Here is a 24644-nt window from a genome sequence, read left to right on the forward strand (position 1 = left end):
CTTGTACTCTTTCTTTTTGAATACTTGTAGTCTTTTTCCTATTACATGAAAGCTTTGCTTCTGAATATGACATTCTTGCGTGCTTGAATTTGACGATTTCTTTTAGGAGGTGAGCAGTATGTTCTTTCTAGTTTGACTCTGCTCTGTTTCTGGGTAATTTTTATTTTTAATTTTTTGAAATATGATGTCCAGCTTTTTTTTGTCATTATTTTCAGATAGAAAATTCCTAGGTTAAAGGATTCAAACAGGGGTATAAGAGAACTGAAGTCATATTTTAAGTTTTTGTTTTATTCATGTGTGATATATATTCCTACCTGCCTGCAATTGAATGTAAGCTCCTCAAGGACAAGGACTATTCCATTTTTTGTCTTTGTATTTTTGTCTTTTACAAAGTTCCCAGCACATAAAAAGTACTCAATAAATATGTGTAAACTTTCTTCCAAACTCTTTTCTTAAACACAATTTAAATTTTTAAAAATTATCTTTTTATGCTGAATGCTGAGCACATACGGGAAACAATAATAAGTGCTCATTTATTATTGACTGTAAGCTGGGGCCTTATAGTGTCTCATGTCTTTTTTTTTTTTTTTTTTTTTTTTGCAAAAATATACAAATTTTTCTTTCTCTCTAAAACTTCATTAGGGAGGATATCTTGGGCTAATCCTGTCCAATGCAAGCATTCTTGTAGATTAATGTTAATTGACTTAAGTAGGTCTCTAAATTAACTCATACCAACTTCCCTCCCATAACTCCCACCCTTTCCACTTCTTATGCCATATGCTAAAATGACACAGCCCCAGTGACTCTGAAGTATTACCTCCAAATGGGAAGGAAGAAAAACTTTCTCCTTTTGTGATACATATATTTTTTATTTTCCATTTTAAACTCCTAACCATTATGAAGCAGATGATCATAGGGAAAGGACTTCAATATACCTGAGGGGAATAAGAACTGAGGGAAATAGTTGATCCAAAGGAAATGTCTGGACTCTAAAGGACCCAGACATCCCATCTTACTTCTTCACCAGCTCTCTCATTGCTTCAGTATCAAATCGAAAGAAACGCCAACCTTCTGCTAGAGTGAGATCTTTGGCACCCCTGGCCTTATAGAAGTCCATGGCACTTTGATTCCAGTCGAGGACAGCTAGACGGAACTGGGAGCAGCCATTTTCTAGGGCAACCTGCAGGAAGTTCATCCCATATGTAATCAGTTATTATAGGGGGAAAAGCCCAGATATTCAGTTCTAAGATCACTTTTCACCTCCCCAGTGCCCCCATACTCAGAAATACAAGTAATTAACCTCCCAAACCATCCACGGATAGACTTCCTTACCTCAGCCACTTTCTTGATAAGCTTGGAACCGATCCCCTGACCTATTGTGAGGAGAAAAACATTAACAGGAGAGTGGTACACCTAGCTAGAAGGAACAATAATAACAAAAGGGGGGAAGCTTTATGTTTGGAGGGCAGTGGAATGCCTGTAATCCAAGCCAGTACCCCGATATTTCGGCATCACATAGATATCCTCTAGGTACACATTTCGTCCTGTCCAAGTGCTGTAGGTGAAATAGTATAGGCCATAGCCCACCACAGTGGAACCTGAGAAAGCAAAAAGATCATTAGGAGTCTAGGAAAGCCAGAGTTCTATCTTTCTGGACCAATACTGGCAAGGGGCCAGAAAGAACCAAAGTTTTGTAGGGACAGAGGGGTCCAACACTTAATAGGGATGCCAAAAGTTGTATGTGCAGTGATGAATGGAATGATAATTTTGAACTTAGAAAACTTTAATGTGAATCTAGATTCTGCCAATGTTCCTCATTTGTAAAATGGACATTAAAATGTAATAACTTTCATAAAAAACTTTGCAACCCGTCAGCATTGTATAAATACTAGCTCTTATCTTTTTTTTGGCGAGGGGAGAGGGGAAGAAACACATTTTACTCGTGTAGATTGGTTACTGTTTTTAAATTTATGGTTTTAGAGTTATAGGGAGTCCCAATTTAAGTGACTTGGCTGGAATCAGAAGCAGGACACAGCGACTTCACGGCTACAAGATGCCTCTAAGAGGATCTGTTCCTGCAGCAGGTCTTACCCAGGGGATTGCTGAGTTCTGAAGGAACCTCAGCCACCAGACAGTGAAAAAAAGGATTTTCACCAAAGCCATCAGTTTTCAAGGCTGTTGAGAAAGATAACAGACATAATTATTTTTAAAAAGCAGAGAAAATGATCTATCTACCTATTGAATGACTAGGGGAAAGAAAGGAGGGATTTAAGATTCAATTCCCCCCACCCCCTTTCAATGGTCCCACCTCCTTCGCTGATCTTCACTTGATCTAAGAGTTTTTCAAATTCTGCTAATTCCTGTGAATACAAAGAATGAAGAGGGACAATGTATAAGAGAACAGAATTAAGAGATCAGGAGTCAGGGCTAAAATACAAAGTAAGATTCTTGTGGGCCTGGGATTTTTCCCGCCTTTTGCCCTGGTAGCATCCCCGCAGCTACTGCACAGAGAAGGTACTTGTTGAGGAAGGAGAGATTTTTGAGCAGACAATGCAACGGTTTGTTTTTGCTTGCCTTTGCATATTAGTTACAAAAGCTTTGTTTTTCTTTAAAATGTGGAGGAGGGGTGGGAAGGAAAGGGGAGAATGAAAACCAATATTTTGGTGCCAAACATTAAGTGAGTTAATGCCTGAATTCAAACCTGGCCTCGGACACTCATTAGCAGGGCGATCCCGAGCAAAGCTACTTAACCATTGCCTCACTTTCCTCCCTGTAAAAAGCGGATGATAATAGCACCTATTTCCAAGATTGTTGTGAGAATCAAGTAAGATAACGTTTGCAAAGCACCGGGCCCGTAGTGAGCATGTAAATGTTAGCTATTATTATGCATGTTAATACTTGAGATCAATTGATTTTATTGAAAAAATATTACAACTCGAATCATTATAAAAGAATCCCCCGAGTTAAAATGTTGGGGTTTTTTCCTCTTTAAGTTTTCGTTGAATTGCCTTGGCTTGAGGGGGCCCCTGACTACATAGCTCCTCCCTTCGGAAGCCCAGCAATCTATGCTCCCCCCCACGCGCGCCCTCTTTCCTTCCCTCCGCCGGGGACCCCGGCCTCGGCCCCAGGCCCGCCTTGCCGCCGTTTTCACCCGGATCATCTTCATGATTGCCCCACAGTCTCCCTCCGCGGCCTCCCGGATCAGCACCGTCGCCATCGATGCCCAGCCCGAGACCACGGGTTTTGTGGCTCCTCCTCCTCCTCCTCCTCCCGGCAGGGAGGGCAAAGTCCGGGCTTCGCAGCCCTCCCGGACGCTCCTGGGGGATCCCAGGGACTATTTAAAGCGGTGGCTTCCCGGGCGAAGCTCTGGAGCCCGTCTCCGAGCAGTGTTTCTAAATGCACCAAAAGGCACGCAGGGGAAGGCAATGGAACTGACATGCAGTTATCAGACTATTAAAAATTCATGACCCCCTCCCCCCGCCCAAGTCTCAGCTAAAATCCCATTTTCTTTCTTTTTTTTTTTATAGCCTTTTATTTACAGGTTATATGCATGGGTAACTTTGCAGCATTAACAATTGCCAAACCTCTTGTTCCAATTTTTCACCTCTTACCCCCCCCACCCCCTCCCCTAAATGGCAGGATGACCAGTAGATGTTAAATATATTAAAATATAACTTAGATACACAATAAGTATACATGACCAAAACGTTATTTTGCTGTAGAAAAAGAATCAGACTCTGAAATATTGTACAATTAGCTTGTGAAGGAAATCAAAAATACAGGTGGGCATAAATATAGGGATTGGGAATTCAATGTAATGGTTTTTAGTCATCTCCCAGAGTTTTTTCTGGGCGTAGCTAGTTCAGTTCATTACTGCTCCATTGGAAATGATTTGGTTGATCTCGTTGCTGAGGATGGCCAGGTCCATCAGAACTGGGCATCATATAGTATTGTTGTTGACGTATATAAGGATCTCCTGGTCCTGCTCATAAAATCCCATTTTCTGCTAGTGAATAGAATATTGGAGCTGGAGAAAGGGAAATCTAAATTCAGATTCAGCCTCAGACACTAACTGTGTGACCCTGGGTAAGTAACTTAGCCTCTATTTAACTCACTTTCCTCATTTTGTAAAATGGGAATAATAATAGTACCTATCTCCTAGGATTGTTATGACATAATCGTAAAGCACTTAAGACAGCGCCTGACATATAATAATTACTAAATGCCTGTCCCCCTGAAGCCTATCTACTCACACGTTGTTGGGCTTCATGTTAAAGACCCCCTAACACTGGAACTTTGAAGTAGAATGGGTCCCCAAAGGCATGGGAAGCAATTGGAAGCCAAGGGCCAGGAGATGAGCTAGAAACTGGGGTTCTAGGGAGAAAGGAGGTGGGGAGAGGGAAGAATAGTGACCGTAAGCTCCCGGGGAAAAAAAAGACACCTCTTAATAAAATCACACCCCTTGCTTGAAGGCTGTCTCCCTTCTCTCTTCGTCTTCCCTCTCTTTGCAGGCTGTGAATGAATACCCCTCAATTTATTAGAATGCATTAAAAAGTTTTATGGCCCCCAACTAAGTCCTACCTACTGCAAGCCCTCTCAGCTTGCCTGTGCCTTGGCTGAGTCCAAGGACCCTACTCCTGCTATCAGACCGAGAAGGGTTTTAAGAGATCACCCAACACCTAATTTCACAGAGACGAAAACTGAGTCTCCAGAAGAACTATCTTGTCTACCTTAAAGCTCTTGCCCTTCCTTTTAGTCAGATCCTTTATGATCCCCAGGAGCCACAAGTATAAAGTATTAAGCAAAGGTTTCTCAACCCTTAACTTTTTTGTGCCTTTTCCTTTTTGATCAAATCTATAATTTACTATGTGACCATATTTTTTTGTCCATTACTCCTAGATATATGCTTCTAGACCTCAATTTCCTGATCCTTGAAATGTGGGAGTTGGGCAGCATGCTCTCACAGGTTTCTTCTAACTCCATCTATAATTTGATTATTCTACCCATTCTTATATCTCACAAAATCCTGCCTGCACCTTAGACAAGCCTGATAAATTAAAAAAAAATTCAGTTTAAAATATTAGTGATTTCATTGATTGACCCCAGAGTATTCAAATTTTAAAAGTGCATTCCTTGACAAGAGCAAGGTCACGAAGCTGTGGTGGCAGGATTTCATGGCATTGAGGTATGGAAACAGGTCCTTGTAGATACAATGGGAAAATACAGAGGAAGGAGTCATTGTGCCCCAGCATCACAAGTAACACAGATCTGAGTTTGGTCATTATCTAAAGTGCCTCTGGCACTCAATTTTCTAATGTGTAAAATATTTGGGGAGAAACACAGTTTAAAGTTGTCTACATAATCTCTAAAATACCTTTTGGCTCTAAACAGGTAAATCCTATGAAGATTACAGTGATATAATTCCAACCCAACCTGGGATGAAGGAAATCTAGAGAGGTTAAGGAAGATAGAAACAATACAAAGGGTTAACTCAAAGGAAGATGAGCCTAAGGGCAGATTTACTTCTTGGAAAGGGAGGGGAGCTAGTGCAATTGGACTGAGTTTCCAAATGGAACTTGGAAAAGGAATTGGGGTGACCTAGTTTTTTGTTTTTGTTTTTGCTTTATCTTGGAATTCCTATCACTTAGTACCTTGCATTCACATAGGAAAGGCTTGTTGGACTGGAACGGACCTGAGCTTGAGAGAGATGGGGAATCTAGGAGGAAGGCCTCATGGACCGTGCCTCAGTCCATTTGTCCTCAGAGGGGCCAAAGGGTCAGTGTCCCGTCTCCTATCCTCCCTCCTTCCTCCCAGGGCAACCTTTAACCCATTACTTCCCATGCCCAGCAGGGGTGCCCGCCTCTCAACTGACTCCCCAGAGTCACCAGAATCATGCAAGAGAGAGAGCTGCCCCACAATGGAGGGTCTGTGTTCACTTACTGTGCTGCTGCTGTTGCTGTGGCCACTTGAGACCTGGGGTGGACTGACTCCTAAATCTCTACTTCCTGCAAAGGTGCATAATTGGGGTAAGGGTAGAGTTCTGTGGGAGACAGGTGTGGGTCCAATGGGGATGGGGGAATGGGGGATTGGGCAGGAAGACGAGTTCTGGAGCCCTGCTTGTGTATGTGTTGTGTTTCTGTCTCTCCTGGGAATTCTCTCTTCTTAATCAACCAGCATTGCTTATCCATATGCACCAAGCTAGAGTCAAGGGGCACAAAGACAAATTGGAAACAGTGCTTGCCCTTTCCTGACTCTTCTCCCACAGATCTGCAGGGATCCTGCCATTCTCCACCTTGGTAGTGGTACTGGGCAAGAGCCTGTCGCCATCACGACTTTTAACTTCACCAAGGTCCTAGGTAAATGAGAAACCTTGGACTCCCACTATCCTCTTCCTAAACCCTACGTTTTTCTCTACCTTTTCTCCACTTCTCCCTTTCCTCTCCTCTACTTAACCCACTCTTTCCCTCATTTTGAACCCCCTCTCTCTACCCTGCAATCCATCCCTTGCACACGCACATATAACAAATATATCTATATGCACACAACAGCTTCTTCCTCCTTTCACAGCCATCTCCTCTTGAGCTTCAGACCTGGGACCCAGAAGGAGTAATTTTTTTATGGGGATACAAATCCCAAACATGACTGGTTTATGCTAGGACTTCGGGGTGGCTAGCTTGAGATACAGTTCCACAACTTTTGGGCCCAGTTCACTGTGGGAGTTGGGTCCCAACTGAATGATGGATATTGGCACCAGGTGAATGTTTTTTATGAATGAATGGAGTATTGAGTAATTGAATAAATGAGTAATAAGTCTCTGTCTCTGTTTCGGTCTCTCTTTCTTTTCCTCCCTCTCTCCTAATCTAACCCCATGCCTCAGCTTTTTCATTTCTTTCCCCAGACCTTCCTCAGCCAGATGTGGACCCTTGGGCCTTCTCCTTGGAGTTCAGATTTCAATTTTTAAGAGGTTCAGGATGTCTTCTTGCCCTGGGTATCTTGGGCGATCAATCCCTGCTTTACCTTGATCTTCAAGACCAAGTGAAAGAGATAGACCTTAGGGTAGGGCCTGAGGTGGGTGGGTGGAGTATTTATAACTTTTAGTTCAAGTTCTGCAGCTAATTTCCTGAATGGCTTGAGGCAAACAACTTTCCATCTCTGAACCTCACTTTCCTCTACTTTAATATGATGATTTGGATGAGATCATCTCTTTTGTCCCTTGTACTTAGGAAATTTTGATTAGGAAACTACAGCACCCATTTTTCTAAAGCAGTGTGCTTACTAGGGAGTGGAAATGCCTTGGTTGGAGGGGGAGGAACTAGGGGAGGTCATGAAAGGTAGTACTTGGACAAAGGATGTGGCCCATTGGAAAAAAGGTGTGACTTTCTCAGATTTTGGTGCTTTCTGCCACGTTACCATAGAAGCCGTCTAAATCGTTGCCTCTGAACCCAGGGCCTCTGATTCAAGTTGAGCTGGATCTGACCAGGATAGCCCTGAGTCAGGGGTCACAGGAAGTAGCACTTATTTTGCCCCCTGCTCTCCTAGTCTCCCATCTAAACTTTTGGACCCAATCTGAGGGGAGTCTATCCTGAGAGTGGCACCAGGTACAGGGGACCTTTCCTAAATTTCCTTCTACCCTCCCCACTCCTGGGAACTGAAAGGGATGTCTATTTGGAAAGAGAAGGGAAATGATGAGGACCATGGGAAACATCTCAGGAACTTAGGAAAACGAGAATGCCTAAAATAAAAATTCTGAGAGAGTACCCGAATGGGAGAAAGGAGGAGAAGGCCATAGAAAAAAAGTATATTTAACAGGGTAATATGGGAGGAAAAGCTAGAGGAAACATTTGGCAAGGAGGTAGATGTTTCTGTTCTCAGATTTGACCTCCCATCTCCATCCTCATTCAGGAGAGGCCTCTTCTGCTTCCTTCTGTCTGACTGGACTTCAGGTACAGGGCAGGGAGCTGGATGTTGATCAGGCTCTGAGTCGAAGTAAGAACATCTGGACTCACAGCTGTCCAAGAGTCTGAACAACAGTACTAACACACCTCATTAAACTTCCTTGAAGAGTCCCTTAAATATTATGGTTCTACAAGAAATGATGAGCAGGTGATTTCAGAAAAATCTGGAGTTACATGAACTAAGCAAAGTGAGTAGAACCAAGAGAACATTGTACACAGCAACAAGATTACGTGATAATCAACTCTAATGGACTTGGCTCTTTTCAACAATGAAGTGATTCAAGATATTTCTAATAGACTTGTGGATGCTACCCATATCCAGAGAGAGAATTATAGAAATGTGGATCAAAGCATAGTATTATCACCTATTCTTAATGTTGGTGGTGTTTGTTTGCTTGGTGTTTTTTTTTTTTTTTTTTTTTTTCCCTTTTAGTCTGTTTGGTGGGTTTTGTTTTGTTTTGTTTCCTTTTTTTTTTGTGCAGCATGACAAATACATGATAACCTATAACAGATTTCTTGCTGTCTAGGGAAGGGAGGGAGAAAATTTTGGAACACAATGTTTTGCAAAGGTGAATGTTGAAAAATAACTGTATGGATATGTATACATATATTTTATTTAACATGTATTGGTCAACATGCCATCTGGGGGAGGGGATGGGGGAAGAAGGTTTTGCAAGGGTCAAAGCTAAAAAATTACCCATGCATATATCTTGTAAATAAAAAGCTATAAAAAAGGTGAATGCTGAAAAACATTCTAGCATGTATTTGAAAAATTAAAAGTTATTACAAAAAAGAGAGCCCCTTAAATTGTTTTCCTCTGCTTGCACACAATTAGATACCGTCCTTCTCTCTTTCTCCATCTCCAACCCAAAGATTCCAACATGAATGGTGAAAAAAGAACAAAATATTTTTAAGCCAAAGATCCTGAAATTACTACCTGTACAACCTCAAAGGAATCATCGTTATTAAATAATAAGAAGAAGGTGGTGTGCTAAATTATCTCTATGGTTCCTTCTAGATCTAAAATTCTGTGATCCTATGAACCTTCCTTCACGCCAATCCATCCCTCCTAAACCTAGCAGCTTGGCTCAGCCAGCCTTCTGGGACTCAGGCTCCATTCCATTAATTGTTGATGGGAAAGGAGAGAAGGAGCTTTAGAATCCAAGATAACATCATATCCTTAAAATGGTTAAAGAATTTTCTATCATTGGAAAACTTACAGCAGAGGCTGATCTCATTAGGCATGTTGTACATTGAATTCCTGTTCAAGTATTGATTGGACTGGGTGATCTGCAAAAGTTCCTTTCAAATGCAAAGATTTTGTCAATCTGAGCATTCTCTCGATACTTTTGTTTTTTAATTATACTAGAAGGATATTAAGGGGTGTGAAAGAGTATTGGAGAAAAAGGGGTGGGGGAGGAAAGAGAAAGAAAGCAAGTAACACTACTTCTGGGTTCCTTAATTGCATTCTCAGACGTCTCTACTCTATTTAAACAAGGAACTAGCCTGTGCTGGTCAAGAGCAGAAACAATACGCAGACTCTGGCATCCAGGCCCCACTGCCCTTAGGGGACCTGGTGTCCCCGGCCCCACTCTTTTAGATAAACTCCCTGTTCCCATCCCCTAGTTTCAGACCCTTAGGGACTCGTTATCTTAGGTTCTTCATTTAGCTACTTTCTTCTCTACTTAGTTGACTGGGAATTAGAAGGTTACTGGACAAAAGAGTTTTCTGGGCAGGGCAGAAATCTGTGGAAATAGTGCCCTAGGCTGCAGGGAGGTAGTAAAGGAGGCTGGAGGAGGGGGCAATTTCACTATGCCCCAAAGAGCTCCCAAAGATTTCTAGCACTATGCTAGCACTATGCTAGAAATCTCCCCACTTCATTGAATTAGTTGACAGTGTTTCCTTTTATGGGGGGAAGAAGAGAGTGGTAGAAAGCCAACCCAATACCATGTACCCCAATCCCCACTGGATGGATCCAGGCAGTCTACCTGAACTCCAGGTGGCTTCTCTAACTCTCCCGCCCATAGCTCTATACCAATTTAATTCCTAGATTTCTGCTTATCTCCCAAGATTGTCCACACCCTCTCATAGTAGCAGCCTTAGTTTTTGCAAGTGGTTCACAAATCCCCCAGCAAAGACACCCGGGAGTAATTCCCTCCATCTCTCAACCTCCTCCTCCTCTTTTATTCCTCCCCCTTCCCCTCCTTCCCCCCCAGTCCAGAGCTAGCTTTTGCTAGATAGACATCAATCAGTCTTCCTCTCACAACAAAGTCTCTAGGTTCTTTTCTCTGTATCTTCTCTGCCTCTATTTTTCTCCTTAGGGATTCCTTCTCTCTCCTTTCGTCATTGTACTGAAGAGGCAGATATTCAGTTCTGGAAAGGCTGAGGCAGATATATGCAGAGGGAAACAGGGTAATTAGTGGTGAGATCATAGTATTTGAATCTTTCCACCTATCCCAGTCCCCTACTCCCACCACCCCTAGCATTAATAGTAACTCTTCTCTCTCTCACTATTTACCATCTCAGGGAGGACGTGGGGGAAGGGGAAATTGGAACACAAAATTTTGCAAGGGCTAATGTTGAAGAATTGTCCACGCATATGTTTTGAAAAATAAAAAGCTTTAATAAAGAAAAAAAATTTAAAAAAATAGTAGCCCACAATTTAAGTAACAGGGAACAACTGATCTAGTTCCCTAGCTACTCTAAATGTTACCTTGGTCAAATGGGCATTTTGTTCACCCTTCACCGTCATCTACTAATCTCAAATGACTCATTTCTCCAATCTCACATTGGAGTTTTCCTCTAAACTCATAGACAATGTGAGTTTAACAAAAGAGTATTTTTTTTTCTCCTTCCACCTTTCTGCAGTCATGAGGAGGGAAAAAACAAACCTTTGTAACAAATATTAATAGTCAAAATAAATTCCTGACTTAGACCTACCCCAAAATATAGATCTCATTTTACACCTTGTTGATTTTAGTCTTAATCATAAAATTGAAGATTCATATCTATGATATTTTAATTTTTATTTATTTATTGGTTTTGTTTTGACCCCAAATCTTATCTAGCCTAGTTTGGAAGTCCAGTGGCCACTTATAGGTTCAGTTCTACCATCAATTGCCATAGAAATTTTAACTTGTGAAATTGGAGGGCTTGCCTCTCCTTAGCCTGGTGGTCCTTTCCTTGGAAGGCTCACTATTTTGATGCTGGATGTTAGTTTATTGAAGTTTAGAACTTAATTCAAGTTCTAACTCAAGTGATCCACCATCTTCAGTTTCTCTGATAGCAGGAATGATGGATATATGATATCATTCCCAGTCATAATTCCTCATTAAAAAAGACATTACTCTATTTCTTTTTTCCAAATTCTTTAATTTGGAAATTAATAGCTTTTCTTTTTACATAATACACACACACACACACACACACACACACACACATTTCCTTCTCTCTCAACCATAAACCATCCCTCATAACAAAGAATAAAATATGAGGGGGAAAAGCTGTTTAGAAAAGCTAAAGATCACTCTGACCCAGTTTAACATTATATTAAATATTGTATTTTCATTGTACTTCACCTTTGCAAGTGAGGGAGGGTCATTTTCTCATCTCTTCCTAGGGCCATTATAATTATATAGTGTTCAATTTTGTGGGAGGTTTTCCCTTTGTCCCCTCCCCTCCCTTACATAGCCATTTAATAAATATTAAGTACTTACTGTGTGCCAGCCTGTGCTAAATGTTGGGGATCCAAAACTTAGAAAAAAGGCTATGCCTGCTGGTAGTCTGTTTATCTGTTCTTTCAATAGGTGGGTCTCATTTCTAATTCCTTAATATTACAAAAGATACTACAAAATGTGCTTCTATTAATATTTTAGCTTAGATTTGCTTCCTTCCTTTGGTGAAGCATCAGGGAAACAACCTTGAAGGAAATACACCATTTGCCAGGCAAATCAAACCACTATTACTGCTTGGAGCTCAAGGGGCCCCCAAAAATGTTTGGCTTCCAGACCAGCGTCAGTCAAGAAGCAAAGTTTATTATATATATTATAATGCCAATTAAAGTGGGCTAAGTTCTAAAAGAACTTAGCAAAGAATCAGGAGTAAGAAAGATAAATTTATGGAGAAAAGTTAGAGAAATCAGGCACTTCATGTTACTGATTTGCTAATTTTATGTTTTAGAGGTAGAGTTGAGGAGTGGTCTGATTATGATTTTGTTCTCTGGGTGTGCTCACTGGGGGAAGGGAGGAGTAAAGGGGAGGGAACCTTCCAGAGGTGTGTTTTCAGGCCTGAAATATCACTAGGTCAAGTGACTGACATTCAAACTTGTTCTGAGCTTTCCTTAACTTTAAGTACCTCATTATTGTTGCTCACTAGTCTCAGAATCTTTTATCACTAACCAACTGGTTGTTTTCTAACAACCAGAAATATTTGTGGCCTTAGCATTCTGGTGCTAAGAAGTAAACTGGGCAGGATAACCTGGGGGAAGAAATACATCACACCACTCACAAGGCCTAGCGGCTTCAGGGCTACTTGCTCCATCTTCCCTAGGAGCTGCACCACATCACCACCATCTTGATTACCATCTCTTTTTAGATTCAAATGGGGCCAGTCCTTGTGTTCTTGAACCCAAGATACATTGAAACTACCAATATCTCTAGCCCAGTGTCCTTAGACATTGTCTTGGGAAGCAACTCCTGTGGAGATGCAACCTGGTTAAAGCTATTAAGGAACTTACTAAGGATGCTGTCAAGTAGTTCAACATTAGAAACTGGATTTTGGTGGAATGGAAATAACATTAAAACAGAGGCCTTACTTTGCTTTGCTTGTCCACCTGTCCACAAGGACCACTCAGCCACTAAAAGGATTTTCCTAAAATTCAAGTTTGCCCACATCAACCTCAGATTGCCTTAGGGAGCAAATGCAGATTTCTCTGTTTGCCCTTCAAAGCCTTTTATAATTTAGTTCCCCCGCCCCCCCCCCCCACTACCTTTCCAGATTCTCCAGATTCTTATACCTATCCCCTAATATATATTTTTTGACCTAGTGACTCTGGACTCCCTGATTGTTTCAGAAACCACACACTATCTTTAAGTTCTGGGTATTTTCTCTGTCTGTCTTCCATGTCTGAAATGCTCCTCCTCCTTCTTTGTGCCCTCTCTGGCTTCCTTTAAATTCCAATTAAAATCCCATTTCAGGAAAGCCTTTCCCAAGGCTTCTTAATTCTATTGTCTTCTCTCTGGTAATTATTTCCTTTAAGTCCAGCACATAGTTTGCTTTGTATATATTTGTTTGCCTGTCTCATCCTCCCTCAACTTCCCCGCCTTAGTTTGTAAGCTCCTTGAGGGCAGGGACTGACTTTACCTCTTTTTTTATCTCCAGTGTTAAGCACAGTGCCCGGAACATAGTAGGCTCTTTTTTTTTTTTTTTTTTTTTAAATTTAATAGCCTTTTATTTACAGGATATATGCATGGGTAACTTTACAGCATTAACAATTGCCAAACCTCTTGTTCCAATCATAGTAGGCTCTTAATAAATGTCTATTGAATTGAATTGTATTGAAGGCTATGGAACTTTTCCATCTGACTTGTAGCTGAAAGCTACCGTATGTATTGTCTCCCTCCCTTAGAATGTGCTCACATTTCTTTGAGAGTAGGGATTTGCGTTTTTATTTGTACCCCCAATAAATCCTTTTAAAATAGTTCATTAATAAAATAATTTATTCATTGACCTTTGGGGTTAAGCAGTGGAATCTCAAAGGGTAAAAAATTTTTAGCTTAATTCCAAATTGCGTGCCAGCATGACAATCCCCTCAATTTACAGAAGAGGTTTTGGGGTAGAGTACAATAGGTCATCTCTGGGAGATGACATCTCCCTTAGACTACATTGAGAGACATTATATATACATTGGTTTACTTTGGTCAGATCACATATTTTAGTCCAGGACTAAAAACTGCATTTTAAGAAAAACAAAATGGAAAATCCAGAAGAATGTGACTGAATGGTGAGAGACCTGGAGATCATCCCACATGATGACCAGTTCAAGAAATTCAGAGTAGTCTGGAAAAAGAGATACCTATCTTTACATACTTGAAGGGCTACTATATGAAGAAAGATTAGATTCATGTAGCTTGACCTCAGAAGTCAGAACTAGGAAAATCAGGTCTAAATTAAAGAGTTACTGATTTAAATTCATTTAAGAAAACACTTCTGAACAAATTTTCTTTATTCAAAAGTGGACATCTTAAAGTGGACCACTTGTGGGGCCTTAGTCCTTTGCCTCTCTTAGTTACAGCTCATGATCACATTAGCTTTATGAGTTTCTCTACCATGGTAGTTCAGTAAAACCTCAAGGTCTTCATCAGAGGAACTGCTATTAGCCATACTTCCATCTAGCATAATATTATAATACTGGTGTAATTTAGATTTTTTTTTATATCAGAATATAATATATTGCATTTATCCCTATCAAATTTTAATATACTTTTTTTTAATCCCTATTAAATTTTATCTTCTTAGATTAAGCCAGCATTCTAGCCTGTCAAAATCTTTTGGGATCCTGATTCTCTCATCCAATGTATTAGCTATTACTGCTTCATTTATTCTATTTGCAAATTCAATAAGGATTGACTAAAAAAAAAAAAAAAGAAAAAGAAAAAAGTTCAATCACCCCAAGCAAAACAGATTCCTGGGACATTTCCACTGAAGATAAGGTAACTTCAATTAGCTTCAACCAGCATTTACTGATTTGTTGATAACCACTCTTTTGGGTTTAATCATTCAACCAGTGTCCTGTGTCATAATCTAACCCATATTTCTAACTTTTGTTTGATTAGAATAGTTTGGATAATTTTATCAGTACTTTGCTAAAATGTAAATGGATATCTCTTTAATTTCCCTGCTCTAATTGACTACCAGGCCTGTCTCCTTGTTTTAGTGAATGTTTCTTCAGGACATTTCATTATGAAAAAATGTATAGCATACTGGAAGTTCTTACAGGGAAATAATTGTAAAACTCCCCAAAGTGATGACACTCCCATTGTTGGCTTACAAGTTTTGATTCCTTTTCTTTCCTGTTGTCCCTGAGAAGCTTCCTATCTCACCATGCTGAGCCTCATGCTGCTATAGTGATTGGGGAGTGTCATCTTTGGGCTACAGCAACCATAATTTGCTACATCCCATTTTCTAGTGGAAGAGTCAAATCTGCAACCTCCCACTCCCATCAGCTTGTCAAATACTGGAGTAGCATCTGAAGGTGAGGTAGATCATAAAACATTTCACAGAAATGCAATAGCCAGGCCTACCTGTGACTGAAAATCCCATTGGCTAGAGAGATGAAGTTGTTGGCGGTTGTCTCCTCAAGTCTGCAGTTTCTCTTTCTCAAAGTCCTCCCATTTCCAAAAATTCCTTTTCCCACTCAGAGTTGCTATCCAATGTTTTCTTTGACAATAAGTCAAGTCCCTTTACACATACACAATTCACAGGACTGTCCTTCAGTACATTATCCACAAGTCAAATCCAAGCACTGTGACATATTATATGGCTACACAGAAAACCAAAAGCAATTCCTGTCCTCTAGGACCTTACAATCTAATGATGGGAGGAAAAATAACATACTAACAACTATGTGCACATGGGATATATACAGTATAAATAGGAAGTAATTATCAGAGGGAAGACAATAGAGTTAAGACATTTTAAAGGAAGCTAGGGAAGCTGTAAGGTCCCTCCTTTGAGGTACTTTTTCATCGAAGGCTAGAAGCTTTTCATTCCTATATTTTTAGACATGGTTCAGTAATTCAAATCTATTTTTCAGATGCCAACTTAACCTATTGTTCATGTCCAAGATCTACCTTTCTCTTTGGGAGTACTTGGCTTTGATAGGCATCAAGAATGAAAATGCCACCAGCATTTCTAAAGTCTTCAGTTTCATGCACATTATTTCTAATTCTATGCTTCAAGCAATGGCAGCCATCACTCACAAGAGTAGCAGAATGGGAGTGGTGTTTTAAGAACACAGGATTCAAGACTGATTAGAAGAGGGCAGAAGCAGAGTGATCAGGTAAGGAGACTGCTGCAATGGCCTGGTTGTGAAGAATTTAGAAAATTCAATAAAGTTTGATAAATACTTTTTGCAACATATTGCACTAGTCACTTGGAATCCAAAGATGAAAAACATCACAGAGCCTATCCTTGTTGACCTTATCATGTCATAGATGGTATATGTATACATTTCAGTTGGCATTAAAGAAAATATGAACTCAGACTAGAGCAGTGGCAATGAGAAGGGGAAGGAAGAAGTAGATACTGAAAGCAGTTAAAAATATATCTGTAGGATTTGGCGACTGACTTGATATGGAGAAGTCAGAACAGAGAATGGTTTTAGGAGGCAAGATAAATATATTTTTGGACATGTTAACTTTGAAGTAACAGAGGGACATCTGAATGGAGATTCAGCTGGAATTCTGAAATTTAGGTATGAAATTAAGAAGAGAAGTTGTTACTGGAACTAAATGTAAAAGACTATGAATTCCTCTATTTACAGTTTTAAAATGGAGTAAGCCAGGGACTTAAAAAAGAAGATGTAGTAGTCCATCTCCAAGAAGGAGCAAGAAAGCTCTCATTCCTTTCACTTTCTCCCCAACTCTAGGATTTTGTTTTTGTTTTGTTAATTCCGCTGACTACCTTATTTGATATGGATGCCAAATCTCCGATTTTCTTTTTCTAGTTTTTAGTTTTTCCTTCCCGTCTTTCACTGTCTTTTTGTTTCTCTTTTCCTTCCTCTATTTGAGCATCTATACGAAAGCTTTCTTTTTGAGCATTTTTGCAGTTTTTGTTTCCTTGCCCTAAGAATGACCTTTCCACTTTAACAACCTTTCCCTTATCTCCCCACTTTCCTCCAAAAGTTTAGCAGGGTCCCACACGAAATACGTTTATAGTCCTGGGAACCCACAAAAGGGCTCAGAAATGAAATTGGTAGCTGCGGGACTAGCATCCTCAAGTGGAACTCCCTTATCGCTGACCCCGTTGACATCTTCTGTGTCCCAGGGAAGCCATGGGGGAAGGCGGGGAACGGGACCGGAGAAATGATGAAGATGGTGGCAAAGATGATGATAACAATACTAATATTCAGAACAGAACAGCCCTGCCCCCGACCAGCCCGAAGGGGCGTGGCTTCACATTTGCATTTGCATTTGCATGAGGCTGGCCCGGCCATAGCCTAGGAGGTGGAGCCTCTGGGGGAGGAAAGGGGGCGGGCCTTCCCCCACCCTCCTCAAGCTACCTGGTATATAGAGCAGCCGCCGCAGCCCCAATTCCCGCACTGGCGAGAAGCTGCGCCTGCGACCCCTGCCCCAAGTGCTCGCCTGCAGCCCCCTTCCCCGTGCCCTGCCGCCGCAGCATCCGCGAGCTCCGCCTCTGCCCGCCTCTCGCTCTGTGCATCGTCGCCCCTGCTGCCTGCGCCTCCCACGGCTCTGACTACAGATTTCGGGGGTCCTTCTTCCCCGCTGCGCGGCGCTTCGCACGCCGGCTCTCCCTGCGTCCTCGTCGGGCCGCTTGCTTCACACCTACTGTTGCTTCTCTGCCCTGGGCCGCTTTTGGGGGGCGTCGCTGCAATCCCCGCTTTGGGCTTTGCTCCATTCGCTGCACGCCGGCTGCACCCCCTTTTTGGGGCTCCGGGTCCCGTTCCTAGCGGCTTTTTCCTCCATCTCCGCTGAGTCCGCTGGTCCAGCCGCTCCCTGCGCAGGGCATCGCGCCCGGGAACCCAACGCGAAGCTTGCGGCCGGGCGAGACCGGCTCCGTGGGGGTCTCCCCAGCTCGCCGCACGTCGGCTGTCCTGAAGGCCCCCCCTTGTGCTAAGCGCCCCGCCGCGTCGCTTCTCCCCTTCTCCAGGCCTCCCTAGCCCCCGGCCCCAGAGCCGCCGACATGGTCACGGAAAAGGACAAGAGGACCGGCGGACAGGTGTGGGAGCAGTGGAAAGAGTTCGTGTGGAATCCGCGGACTCACGAGTTCATGGGCCGTACCGGGAGCAGCTGGGGTACGAGGCTGGGGGTCAGGGGTCTGGGTCTCCGAAGGTAGAACCAACGAGGGAGGGGTGAGCCGGACACCTGCGTCCCCGAGAATGGAGGGGTCCGGAAGAGACGAGGAAAAGCGCCTGCTTTCCTGGCCCAGTGGGGAGGAGGGGATTGGATTGGGGGCTGCAGAGGGATCCCTGATCAGGCTGGCCAACCTGCTCCCCGCTCGGGACCCTGCATCCAGTTTTTCCCCCGCTGTGGCTCTGGGCTTTCTAATCTTCCCGGCTGCTGCGGAGGTGGAGAAAGTAGGTCACGGCTGCCTTCCCAACCCCCATGCAGCCCCCCACAAGCTGGGGTCCCCAGCGTTCACACGTTCCCTTTTCCTCACTGGATTCCTACCTTCTGAAATGCTTTTCTCTCCTTTCTACCCCTACCCGGCTCGGCACACTCGCCTGTTACCATCTGTATGTACACAATCTTTGTTTTAGATGGAGCTCCGCTCTATGATTCCCAAGTATTCATGAGCAGGCAGGACCCAGAGCACACGCTGGTCCCACTTGGGGTGCAGAGTTCTTTGTCAGGATTTAGTGATGGGGTTGATCTTTCCCTACAGTTGGAAAGTGGGGGATCAGGGTTAAGAGTTGAACTGCCTGTGATTCTTAAATCTGGTCTTTAGGAAGTGGCAGTTGAGTCTGGATCATGGGATTTGAGGTGGTGGGTCATTCAATGGTGGGATATTCACATCACTCGGGGTGCTTGAAACTGCAGTCGTAAATCAAGTGGTATCACCTTTGGTGTTAAATTTCCCTTTTTCCTCTGGGTGAGAGCAATTTGGAATCTAGATCTTGGGTTTAATGCTCCAAGAAAGTGAGTAGATGAGCTCTTGTTGCCTCTTGTGAGTAGGGTGATTGTGAAATTATTTGACTCAATACAGTTGTGGAATCTGGATAGACTTGGGAGGGTAGAGTTATTACCTCTGTAGTTATCAACGGGAAGGATTGATTGTGTGGTTTGGGGAGGTTTAGGGGAGAGGCTTACATCCTGTGAGGTTGTCTAGCAGTAATGAGTATGCCATTTTGCATAATTATAGTTTGGGGCTAGTAAAAACCCAACTACCAGTGATATTGTGTCATCATTAATCACTAATTGGTGCCCAAGCACTGTTTTTTCTTTGGGTATAGGTGAAATTGTTGAAATCAAGGTGCGACTGAGGAGTGAGGGTGGGACAGGAGGAGCGTTTTTGGTTGTTTGTGTTGGGAGTTGTGTAAGGCTAACAGCAACGCTCTTGAGTATTTTTTTTTTTTACAGTTGTGGCCTGGAGTGGTAGTTCATGGGAAAAGTTGCAAGATAATCACACACAAACCTGCTTGTGTGCCATCCTCAGAACTGTACACAACTCTTGCCTTTCTTTTTGAAGGAAGCTTTTCTGAGCTTGTACTTGTGCTCCAGCAAGATGGCTGTACTTTCCCCATAGGGTTGTTGTGGTGGCAGCAAAGGTGTCAGTCAACAAGTAGTCAGCATTTTGCAGGAGCTGAGTTCATGGGTCTCTAGGTCCTCCCTAGAGTTATGGACTCTCAGGTTGTCCACCATAATCTTTTACGTAATATTAGTTTGTGCTTCATGTTGGGAAACTGGTGGGGTGGTGTGTGTGTGGAGGAGGGGGTGTGTGATTTTGTTGCTGGATCTGAAAGCCAGCAGTGAAGGAGGAAGAGCAGAGCTGAGTACAGCAGGGAGTCGGGGGCTGGTGCCAGATTCTTATGTCTTGGGTGACCTTTGAGGTCTCTTCCAACATTAGTCTATTAACTCTTCCTTTTCCTTTATAGCCTTCATCATCCTCTTCTACCTCGTCTTCTATGTGTTTCTAACTGCTATGTTCACCCTCACCATGTGGGTCATGCTACAGACAGTTTCAGACCACATTCCCACATACCAGGACCAGCTTGCAACACCGGGTAAGCAAATTTTCTTTTTCCCACCCAGGGTTAGGCTACCCACTTAATCGCCCATCTCGGGAATCCCTTGAAAGCCATTGTAAAGAATTGAGCCTAACCACATTAATTCCTCACTCCATTAGAAATTGATGTACTGAGTAGTTACAGGCCCATGAAGATCCTTGTTTTTAGAAGTGACTTCCTTCAGCCCCTACCAGAACTACCAGATTTCCCTTAGCTAAATTGCTCTATCTTATGTTCTCTGCGTTCCTTATCTATCCCTCCTTCAGGCCTGATGATCCGTCCTAAGACAGAGAATCTTGAGGTTTTGGTCAACCTCAGTGATAGCAGCAGCTGGAACGAGCATGTACAGATACTTGACAAATTTCTAGAGCGTGAGTGTGGGGTTTTAGGTGCTCAAGTACTTGAGGGAAGAGACAAAAGTGGGCTGGGATGGGAAGAGAGAGGAGACATCTGGGTTCACAGCTTTCTCTACTCCTACAGCCTACAATGACTCGATCCAGGCCCAGAAGAATGATGTCTGCCGCCCAGGGCACTATTATGAACAACCAGACAATGGGGTTCTCAACTATCCCAAACGGGCTTGTCAGTTCAACCGGACACAGCTGGGTGACTGTTCAGGCCTTAACGATCCTACCCACTATGGCTACAGCACTGGCCAGCCCTGCATCTTTATCAAGATGAACCGGGTACTACAATTGGGCTTGAGTAGTGGTGGGGTGGAAGAAAAAGAACAATTCTCACCAGTTTCAGAACAGCTAATACTTTTCATTTCCTTTGCCCTGGAATTAATGGGAATAGTGGTTTCTTGGTTACTTGGCTCCCCAAAAGAAAATGGGGGCTTTGGGGAAGGGATATGTATGTGGTGGTGGATGTGGAAGATTAGGAACTAGGGAATACCTGACATTACCTCTCCTTGTTCTTTACAGGTTATCAACTTCTATGCAGGAGCCAATCAGACTATGAATGTTACCTGTGCAGGGAAGGTGAGATTTGGTAACTTCTAAGTTGTCCCTGCCCTTTTTATGCTTCCTATCATTCATCTTTCTCTTTTCTTTTCTCTCAGAGGCCCCGAAACTACAGGGATAAGGGGGTAAGAGAAGCTAGTGAGCTAGACTGAAGGGGGAATCTTAGATCCTCCTCAAGTTATCCTGGACCCTAAGGTGCTTCCATATTTGTTAAATTGATTAGAATAGTTCGTGGTGCTATCTATAGAAAGAAGCTTCCTATTCAGTAGAGACTCCCTTCCTAAAGCCTTGACTTATTATTAACATCACTAACCTTTTCTCTTTCTCTTCATTCTTTTCCTGCCCCTCCCTACCCTATGTCTTTCTCTTAGCCACCAAGTAGATAATGGATTCTATCCACACCTGTTTACTTAGGGACTGCTTCTTCTGCCTTTCCCTTTCACTTCCCCATACTCTGCTAATTTGCCCTCACACAATCTTTATTCTTTTTTTTGACTGCTCCAGAAACTGGTCCCGGAGGAGGGGGTAAGAACTCTAGGAGTGAGTAGAGAGGGTAGGTAGTTGGTTCCCACCCCACTGGAATGGAAGCTACCTCAGTCTAACAGATGGACTCCCAGTCCAATTATTATTAAGGCTTCTGATAGGGGAGACTAGGCACAGATAGAAAAAAGATAAGAGAAAAAAGAACAGGTTACATCAAAAAGCTGACACTTATTACCTCAAGGAATTTCACAATAGTGGTTTAGAGCATTTTAAAAATTGTAGTCCAGTGGGCTTATTATCCCTATGTTTCATTTCATCTCTTAATAATACCATCCCCTGTCATTCATTCAGCGGAATGAGGATGCCAAAAATCTTGGTGACTTCACTATGTTTCCTGCCAATGGCAACATTGACCTGATGTATTTTCCCTACTATGGCAAGAAGTTTCATGTAAGTTCAGTGGAGGTTGGAGTAAGATCTGGGATTTCCCCCCTTAAAGGGGAAAGGGTGGTTAGTTTCCTAAAAGGAAATTGGATTTTCTTGGGGTTGAATGTTATGTTATGGTTCTGTCACCCATTTCTTTATACTTCACAGGTGAATTATACACAACCTCTGGTGGCTGTCAAGTTCATGAATGTGACCCGCAATGTGGAAGTAAATGTTGAATGCCGCATTAATGCAGTCAATATTGCCACCAATGATGAGCGGGACAAGTTTGCTGGCCGAGTAGCTTTCAAACTCCAAATAATAAAGACCTGAATTTACTCGCACACCCTTCCCTCTCCCCTCTCTTCCTGTGCTTTATGGAATGTGCTTTCTGGATGCTTCCTCCTCTGCCTGAAGTCTTTTTCCCTGCCCCTTCCCAGCCCTTTCCTTACCCCAAAGGTAACTGAGCTATGATTTAATTTACACTTTTTCTCAACTCCCATTCCTGAAGGGTGATAGCCATTTTGAGTCCCTGGAAAAATACCTACTTGCCCTGTAGCTATGGGAGAGGTTTTAGAGCAGGGCTGTCATCTTTTCCCCTTTACTTACAAGTTTGTTTCTAATACCTTGCAGGTATTTTTATGGTTACTGATGGAATATTCCTATAATTGCCCCCAATTTCCTCCTTTTTCTTTATTTCTGTGAACCCAACAAATGGTCTCTCAATAATATTCATGGCTTCCCTGGTAGTGATAGTAAGAGAGCTGTTAGAAGAGTCACTTACTCTTAATTTCAAACCCATCTCCCCTTTCCCTTACTTCCTGCTTAGTGATAAAAGATAAATTTGGGAACCTGTTTATCCTGGGCCCTTCCTTCCTAATTTACTAATTCCTTTCCCATTTGCTCTCCTCACCAAAGCTGTTAGATGGGCGATTTTTGGGTTGAGATTTATCCAACTTTTTTCCTTCATCCATTTCCCACACCCACACCGAAGCCTTTAAATTTCCCTTTCTAGGTCTCATTGTTCTAACGATTCCTGACTCCCTTCCCCATAAGGCAGATGTTTGAGCTGAAAAGATGGGGGCTCTCTTCTGTGGGCTTTAAAGGAGGGTCTTTAAGAATATGGATGCTATTTTTTTGGTTAAAAATTCACAAATTTTGTCCCTCTCTTCCAATCCTCTCCATAACCTAGTGTCTGTTACTCCAAAAGACTTTTTGGAGTCAATTTTATCTTTGCATAATTTCCTTAAACATTTCTCTTGAATATTTTTCCCACTCTCATTTTTCTATGCCACCATTGCTCCATTTTTCTAGTGTTTTGAGTGGCCATCTTGAACTGGCTTTGTCCCCAGATTGCCACCTTGGAAACCTCATCTGGTCATGATAATATGCCACATTCTTTGCCTATCCCCTCCCTCCTCCCTAGCTTTTAGCAAATAATTAGCTAATTAATACTCCTTTTCCATTCAACATTTAAAATTCCTTTCTCAATTTGAAAATGGCTCCCCCTCCTTCATGCCCCCTTTTTTAGGCCTGCAATTACCATGTTTAGAAACCCCTGTTCAGAAGTATTTTTAAATCGGGTTTTAATAATTTTGCCTTCCATTCCAAATCTAATTCTTCCCTATTAATGCTGCACTCTCTTCTTCCTTGAGGTTAACTTTTTTTCTTAATCCTACACAAGGCCCGAGTTAAAATCCTGCCTAATAATTAATAAATTTGCCCATGGCCATAGTTATTAATCTTTTGAGCCTCCCATTTCCTTGTCTGTAAAATGTATATTATCTCAGAGTTAGTTTAAATGAGATAAATGTTTCAAAACATAGCTAAATTCTCTCACCCACCTCTGTGCCATTTCCCTTTACCTCCTCCAGAAGTCTATCTCCGCAGTTATTTAATGCCTGTCAGATCTACTGTAAGATAAAAGTACAATGCAGATTATATGCATATATATACATATATATATATTACCCAACTTGTGTCTTGTATCTTTTTCTGTGTTTTTATGGGAGAAATGGGATAGGTAGGTTAAGGTCTATTGTTTATCTAGGGCCAGTTCTTATTATCTAGCCCACTGGTACTTGACATCTTGCTTTGTGGCACATAGTTGTCCTTTGCAGAATCCCTCAATATAGGCAGTATTGGTGAAATAATCTGTAGTGTATATGCATGTATATGTATCAGAAGGATAAACATTTTTAACTGTAGTTCCAAAACAATAACACTCGTGAAAGAACATGGAAGTTATAGCCAAAGTCCTATGAGGCTGAATCCTGAAAGGTAAAGGAAGTACAGTCTTGTCTTAAGATTTAAAAGATTTAAAAGACTTAAGTGACAAATTCAACAAAGGTACTGGTGGGCTCTGTACAGTTTCAGCCATTTGGCTTTAATTTTCCTGGCAAGTTCTAAAATTTAAGGTCAGATTCTCCTGTAGGAGAATCCAGAGGACCAAATGTGTGTTCAATGTGTTCAGTGACGGTAAATTCAGTAGGTTCAGAAACACAGAGGTACCTCCCTTAAGAAGGTGCAATTTGGGGACTAGTAAACTGGATAACTTCCCTAACTTCTTAACTTCTTCCCTAACTGTCAAAGTTGAACATAGAATGAGGTTTCCCCTAAACCAATTTTGCCCTCCAATCCCCAAAAGTCTTTTTAAAGGTTTTCCTGGCAGAGTTTAAAGCTTCAATTCATCTAATCGCCTGGCACTCGGCCCAGCTTGAAGAGATGCCAGATTTCCCCCGCCCCCCATCCTAGTTCCCAGCTCTCACCTCAGCTGCCCCTATACTGTGGGTACATTAGGACAGAACCCCCCCCACCCCCAGAAGCCTTTCAACAGTCCAACTCTGCTCC

At 42.3% G+C, this 24644-nt stretch overlaps 3 protein-coding genes across 3 annotated transcripts; 2 read left to right on the plus strand and 1 right to left on the minus strand.

Annotated features, from left to right (window-relative positions):
* Positions 1-849: 849 nt before the first annotated feature.
* Positions 850-3267, minus strand: SAT2 (spermidine/spermine N1-acetyltransferase family member 2). The gene is made up of 6 exons (XM_012548705.3): positions 3152-3267; positions 2309-2360; positions 2092-2175; positions 1497-1598; positions 1333-1373; positions 850-1180 (listed from the first exon to the last, which is right to left on the minus strand). The coding sequence occupies exons 1-6, from the start codon at positions 3215-3217 to the stop codon at positions 1013-1015; spliced, it is 513 nt and encodes a 170-aa protein (XP_012404159.1). The 5' UTR covers positions 3218-3267; the 3' UTR covers positions 850-1012.
* Positions 3268-5917: 2650 nt separating this feature from the next.
* On the plus strand, positions 5918-8024 carry SHBG (sex hormone binding globulin). Its single transcript, XM_012548695.1, is given in 7 exon segments — positions 5918-6013; positions 6266-6349; positions 6568-6612; positions 6614-6764; positions 6899-7068; positions 7416-7575; positions 7903-8024. Coding segments are annotated over 7 exon segments (828 nt in total).
* A 9209-nt stretch (positions 8025-17233) lies between these two features.
* Positions 17234-23769, plus strand: ATP1B2 (ATPase Na+/K+ transporting subunit beta 2). The gene is made up of 7 exons (XM_003768738.3): positions 17234-17988; positions 19789-19917; positions 20187-20291; positions 20401-20606; positions 20847-20903; positions 21720-21818; positions 21963-23769. The coding sequence occupies exons 1-7, from the start codon at positions 17877-17879 to the stop codon at positions 22125-22127; spliced, it is 873 nt and encodes a 290-aa protein (XP_003768786.1). The 5' UTR covers positions 17234-17876; the 3' UTR covers positions 22128-23769.
* The last annotated feature ends 875 nt before the right edge of the window (positions 23770-24644 follow it).

Source organism: Sarcophilus harrisii, chromosome 4 (assembly GCF_902635505.1).
Source record: "Sarcophilus harrisii chromosome 4, mSarHar1.11, whole genome shotgun sequence".
NCBI lineage: Eukaryota > Metazoa > Chordata > Mammalia > Dasyuromorphia > Dasyuridae > Sarcophilus > Sarcophilus harrisii.

What these genes read in the sequence shown, in the direction of transcription:
- SAT2 (XM_012548705.3), bottom strand. Translation starts at nt 3,217, where the DNA reads ATGGCGACGGTGCTGATCCGGGAGGCCGCGGAGGGAGACTGTGGGGCA. An exon ending in CAATCATGAAGATGATCCGG is followed by an intron (nt 2,361 to 3,151) that starts GTGAAAACGGCG and finishes TTGTATTCACAG; the next exon opens with GAATTAGCAGAATTTGAAAA. An exon ending in TGTGATGCCGAAATATCGGG is followed by an intron (nt 1,374 to 1,496) that starts GTACTGGCTTGG and finishes TCCTCACAATAG; the next exon opens with GTCAGGGGATCGGTTCCAAG.
- ATP1B2 (XM_003768738.3), top strand. Translation starts at nt 17,877, where the DNA reads ATGGTCACGGAAAAGGACAAGAGGACCGGCGGACAGGTGTGGGAGCAG. An exon ending in ACTTGACAAATTTCTAGAGC is followed by an intron (nt 20,292 to 20,400) that starts GTGAGTGTGGGG and finishes CTACTCCTACAG; the next exon opens with CCTACAATGACTCGATCCAG. An exon ending in TCTTTATCAAGATGAACCGG is followed by an intron (nt 20,607 to 20,846) that starts GTACTACAATTG and finishes TGTTCTTTACAG; the next exon opens with GTTATCAACTTCTATGCAGG.